Source organism: Bubalus kerabau, chromosome 2 (assembly GCF_029407905.1).
Source record: "Bubalus kerabau isolate K-KA32 ecotype Philippines breed swamp buffalo chromosome 2, PCC_UOA_SB_1v2, whole genome shotgun sequence".
Classification (NCBI taxonomy): Eukaryota; Metazoa; Chordata; class Mammalia; order Artiodactyla; family Bovidae; genus Bubalus; species Bubalus kerabau.
Genome location: NC_073625.1, coordinates 39,831,661 through 39,837,660, shown reverse-complemented (window position 1 = coordinate 39,837,660; position 6,000 = coordinate 39,831,661). Strand labels below are relative to the sequence as shown.

General features: G+C 46.4%; 1 protein-coding gene across 17 annotated transcripts in view; it reads left to right on the top strand.

The window, feature by feature from the left end:
* The first annotated feature begins 746 nt into the window (after nt 1-746).
* MCPH1 (microcephalin 1) overlaps nt 747-6,000 on the top strand; it is a 229,870-nt gene continuing 224,616 nt past the window's right edge. For 10 of the 17 annotated variants that reach the window (XM_055567550.1, XM_055567558.1, XM_055567560.1 and 7 more), the window contains exons 1-2: nt 748-1,184; nt 2,164-2,255. In XM_055567550.1, the coding sequence (XP_055423525.1) occupies nt 1,145-1,184; nt 2,164-2,255 (132 nt within the window). In that variant the 5' untranslated portion in view covers nt 748-1,144. The other 7 variants (XM_055567563.1, XM_055567567.1, XM_055567552.1 and 4 more) reach the window with 6 other exon arrangements.

Below are 6,000 nucleotides of genomic sequence, written 5' to 3'. Positions count from 1 at the left end.
GTTAGGCTGCAATCCATGGGCTCGCTAAGAGTCAGACACGACTGAGCGACTTCACTTTCACTTTTCACTTTCATGCATTGGAGAAGGAAATGGCAACCCACTCCAGTGTTCTTGCCTGGAGAATCCCAGGGACGGGGAAGCCTGGTGGGCTGCCATCTATGGGGTCGCACAGAGTCGGACACGACTGAAGTGACTTAGCATAGCATTATCTCTACTATTATTAATGCTTTTCTACAAGAAAATGAAACTTGGAGAGTGTTAGTAACTCATTAACATCTCATAGCTAGCTAGTGGCTGATTGGTGGTGGTGTCCAGTTGCTCAGTCCTGTCGGATTCTTTGCCCCCCATGGACTACAGGCCTCCCTGCCCTGTAGTGGCTGATATCAGCCCCCAAACTCCAAGTCCAGTCTGATTTCCAAATGAAGCCTGTATTTAACCATCTGATTATAAGGGAACTCCCTTAAGATTATTTTTCTTTAAGCCTGGTAATTGACTATATCCTACATGATAGAACACAAAAATGGTATTGAAACCATTAAAAATGAAACTTTTCACACGTTTGGTGGTTCCTTCTTTAATACAGACAACACCGGTCCTTTAACTTAGTGTTTCGAGTAGATTAAACAGAAAACGCTTCTCAACTCGGGGGGCGGGGAACAGTCGCCCCTTCCTACATGTCACTGCAGGGAAGCTGGGGGTTGGGCCAAGCTCCTGCAGGACGCATGAGCGCAGCCCTCGGGGCGGGGCCTGCGCGGCGGGGACGGGTCTCCCGGGCTGGCGGGAAGTTTGACACCCAGAAGATAAGGAGCCAGGCGGCCAGGCTATTCCTGAGGGCAGGCTCCCCCGCTCCCTCTGAGATTCATCCGCTCTGGGGTTTGCGGACTGTAGGGCTCGAGGGAGACAGCCCGGCTAGGGGGACCTCCCGCGGGAACCGAAGACCCCGGGTCTCCGTGCATGAGCTGACGCGCCGTGTAGGTACGACGGAGAGAACCTGCCTCCATTGCCCGCGCGGAGGGGTCTTGGTCCCGCCCCCAGCCCCCTATTGGTTGCTCAGAGGACGCGGACGGGCGGATTTCCGCAGAGCCCGCCTTGCGCACGCGCGCTGCTGTTACTGCGTCACGCTTGCGCGTCACCGCCTCCCGTTATGGCGGTCCCCGGGAGCCTTGGGGGCCCTGTCCTGAAAGGTGAGCAGGCGGGGATCGAGCCGGGGCGGCGGCGGCCGGGCCTCAGGACGGGTGCCCGAGTCGCGGCAACTCCGGGGTCGCCAGTCCGGCTGCCGGGAGGAGGCGGGGATCTGTCCTCGAACCCAGAACCGGCACCGCCCGTGACGGTTGGGGGTCCGTCTCGGAGCCCAGGGACCGCGCCGCCCCACCTGGGCCGGGTCAGGCGCGCGGCGCAGACACGCGAAGGGCTGGGAGGCCCGGGGGGCGGCGGGAGGGAGGGGTGGGGGTGGGTTGGTTTTCAGCTTTTCCTGGGTTCTGGCGTCTTTGTATGGCCGGGTGGATTTGCGGGGAGGGGGCTCTAGTAAAATTAGAAAAAGAACCAGTAACTCCTCTCCCTGTTCTCTGTCAATGTGACCAGAACCTCTCAGTGAGGAATGATTCCCTCCAGGCACGCCTGAAAGGCACCAGGCTTTGAGCAGGGAGGGTTTCGTAAACTGTTTCCTGCCCCTCGAAGGCTGCCTGTTGGCCGTGTTTTTGTAGGACCTGCAAACTAAAAGTGCCCTTTACTTTTTTAAATGATTGAGAGGAACCGAAGGAGGAGGACAAATGAAATCTATATCAAATTCAGGCTTCATTTTCCATAAAGTTTTGTTGGAATGCATTTATGCTTTTGTCTTTGCTTTTGTGCTGCAGCCTTCTGAGTGGTTGTTTGGCCCTCAAAGCCTAAGATAATTGCATTCTGGTCCTTTACAGAAAACAGACTCTGGCTCTAGAAAGTTAGGCTTGGTTTAAGAATTTGGGAAGAGTTTAGAATGTAAACTGTGACATATGTATGAGTAAAGTTGTTTTTCCCTTGAAATTTTAAAGAATCTAATGGCCATTTTAACAAGAAATTTTAAATTTACTTTTTAATGTGAATAGAACAGGAGAACAATCTGTTGAAATCTTTGGGTGAGGGTATATCAGATATATTTCATGCTAGCATCTTGTTTGTTTTCAGATGTTGTGGCCTATGTTGAAGTGTGGTCAGCCAATGGGACAGAAAATTACTCAAAGACCTTTAGGAATCAACTTGTGGATATGGGGGCAAAGGTAAGAAATTCATTTTACCATTGCTGCACCTGACAGTCATCTGAAACATAAGGAGATCTATTTGCATTTTCTTATTTTGGGAGTTTTTTCTTAAAGCATGATGGACAAAGAGGACAGTGGGTAAGTGGCAGAAGAAAAAAGGAGAGAACCATGGTACGAGAAATTGAGAACAGCTGGGCTAGGGGGTGATGCAAGAGGAGAGCTCCAGGATGGAAATACAGGTCCTGCCACTGGCTGTTCGGATGCCTGATACTCTTCATCAAAGTGTGGAATACAGGAAAAGGAATAGTTTTTTTAAGGGAAAAGTTGTGAATCTGGGGATATTGGAAGTAACCTGATAGACATTTGGATGTACAAATCTAGAACTTGAGATTGTCAGGGCTAGAGATACTGTCAGGAACATAAGAGTCAGGTGTGGTGATTACCCAGGTGGTTAGAATGAAAAGTGCTGAAGGTGGAACCTGTTTAGTATTTCCAGGGCTGGTATGGGAGTCATGGACCCCGGGACCGAGACTGGGAAGGATACCAGGAGAATCCAGAAAACACGCCTGAAAGTGGGAGGAGGGACAGACTTCAAAGATGGAAATTCTAAAACGCTGCCTAAGCTTAAGAAAAGTTAGGATTGGGAAATATATTCTTTGAGCTTGAAAGCTGTAAGGTCATTGTTGAGTGTCACCATGTTCAGTGAGCTGGGTTAAGGGAATCATGGAGACCTGAGGAATGGGGTGGTGAAGGCAGCAGCTCGAAGCCAGGGTTCAGATGTGAGCTGACTTCGTGGCTGGGGAGACTTGGGGGAGAGGGGCTGGCCGGCTGGTGAAAGGAGAGATTAACACAGGTAAGCTACCACTGAAGCCAGGGCAAGGATTAGGGACGGTCAGGGCATAACATAAACTGGAGGGCAGTGTTCTCCCTTACTCAGGCAGAGTGTCTGCTCCTGAGTTTCCTTTGACTCACCGTGTTCCCTGACCTAGTGAGCAGGGGAAAGACCCAAGAGCAGACTAGGGTGACAGTCAGAAGGCAGGGCCTGGGGTTTGCTTTTGAACCCGAGAAGACACCTTTTTTCTGCTAAATCAGAAGGTAAATCCATTAGGATTTGGGGAGGGTTTCCACTTGATGATACCAGCTACATACTTGTGCTCCGCGTGTTATTGTGACAGGAGAAAGCCGTGGAACATAGGAGTTGGCAGAATGGCTTTTGAGAGTAGTATTAAGGTCTTAGATCTCTTGAATTTTTTTTCCCCCCACCTTTTATTTAGCAATTTTTCAAATAGAAAAGTTGAAAGAATAGTATGGTGAATATAGACCCAATAATTAACATACTTGCTTGGATTCCATCTCTCTAAACAGTATATGTATTTTTTTCCTGAACCATTCAAAAGTAAGTTGCAGATACCATAATTTGTCCCTAAATATATTTAGCCTGTATCTTTTAGAACAAAGATGCCTTCTGTGTGACAGAAGACCGTTTCACATCTGAGAAAGCTGTCGGTGATTTCCTAGCAGCTTTCTGCGGTGTTTGAATGAGTTTATAATTCTGTCAGCATATAAAAGCCCCACTGCTGTGTATGCTTGGTCTTGTCTGTCTTTACCTTCAGCCATCACAGTGTGTTTCTGGTGGTGTATCAGCCTGGTGTGCATTTCCATTTTCCTGTACTTCTTCCCATACTTATTTTGAAGACCTGTTCAGGTCTCCACCTCATGTTTGCGTTGGGTTTTTCTTTTTCTTTTTCTTCTTGATTTGGAAGCATTCTTTATACTCTTCAGTTGACCCCTTTGTCAGCCATGTGAATTGCAATATTTTCTGTCTGTGGCTTGCTTTTTCACCTTAATAGCATCTTTTGCGGAGAAGGCAGTGGCACCCCACTCCAGTACTCTTGCCTGGAAAACCCCATGGACTGGAGCCTGGTAGGCTGCAGTCCATGGGGTCACGAAGAGTGGGACACGACTGAGCGACTTCACTTTCACTTTTCACTTTCATGCATTGGAGAAGGAAATGGCAACCCACTCCAGTGTTCTTGCCTGGAGAATCCCAGGGATGGGGGAGCCTGGTGGGCTGCCGTCTATGGGGTCGCACAGAGTCGGACATGACCGAAGTGATTTAGCAGCAGCAGCATCTTTTGATGATAATGGTAGTTTATTCCTTATGGTGAGCTTCTGTGTGTGTATCTTGTTTTAAAAAATCTATTTCTACATGGCGGTTGTGGGAATTTCTCTCTTATTTTCCGGAAGCTTTATCATTTTGCCTTTCACATGTAGATTTACAGTACATTTGAAATTAGTTTTTGTATGTGGTATGAAATCAGTTCAGTTCTGTTGCTCTGTCATGTCCGACTCTTTGCGACCCCATGAACTGCAGCATGCCAGGCCTCCCTGCATCACCAACTCCCGGAGTTCACTCACACGTATGTCCATCGAGTCAGTGATGCCATCCAGCCATCTCATCCTCTGATGTTCCCTTCTCCTGCCCCCAATCCCTCCCAGCATCAGAGTCTTTTCCAATGAGTCAACTCTTCGCATCAGGTGGCCAGAGTATTGGCGTTTCAGCTTTAGCATCAGTCCTTCCAATGAACACCCAGGACTGATCTCCTTTAGAATGGACTGGTTGGATCTCCTTGTAGTCCAAGGGACTCTCAAGAGTCTTCTCCAACACCACAGTTCAAAAACATCAGTTCTTTGGCGCTCAGCTTTCTTCACAGTCCAACTCTCACATCCATACATGACCACTGGAAAAACCATAGCCTTGATTTTTTCCCAGTGGGTGATCATTTGTCTCAACACCGTTTATTGAAAAGACTGTCCTTTAGCACAGTGACACCTTTGTCATTCGGTAACCATGTTTCAGTACCCATACAGTCTGTTCTCATGACAACCCCCTTGTCTTAATTACTCTTTATAATAAGTCTTACCCTTTGTTCTTCAAGCAAGGAGTCCTGGCTTTCCTAGCCTTTTGCTTTCCCAGATAACATAATTGGAACTGGTTTGTCAGTTTGTAGCCTGAAGCTTTTTTTGGAATCTTGATTGGTATTGAATAGAGAACAGCAGATCAGTATGGAGAGAACTGATGTTTATACACAGGAATCTTCTGGAGGGAACTGACATGTTTATACATGGGAATCTTCTAAAGCATCAACATGATGTATGCCTTTGCTGATTAGGGTTTCTTTAATTTTCTCAGTGATGTTTTATGATTTTTCTCTGGTTATTTTGTTGCTGTTATGAATGGTATCTTTTGAATTCTTTTTCCTATTGCTGTTATATAGAACTAGTAATTTTTGCATATCTGCATTGTGTCCAGAAAACTTATCAAACTCTTCTGAGTTCTGTGGCATTTATGGGATTTTTTAACAATGTGCACAATTGACTCTTACCTGCACAGGGTCGTTTTATTTTTCTCTAATCCTAACACTTTTTCTTTTCTTGACATACTGTGCTGGCTGGGGCCAGTTGGATAGAATGGAGATACTCCTCAACAGAAAGGTTTTAGCATTTCCCATCATGCAGTCTTATACCAGCTTTCAGATCCTAATTTACTGTGAATTTTCCTCATTAATAAACTTTTTAAGTTTATCTAATGCATTTTTGGCATGTAATTGAGGTGGCTATGATTTTTCTCTTCTACTTTGTTAATGAAGTGAATAATGATTGACTTTTTGTTCTAAACTAGCCTTGCAGTCCTGGAATAAACAGGGGTGGGAATGTATTGTATATATTGGTTGATACTATTTGTATATATTGTTGTTTATAT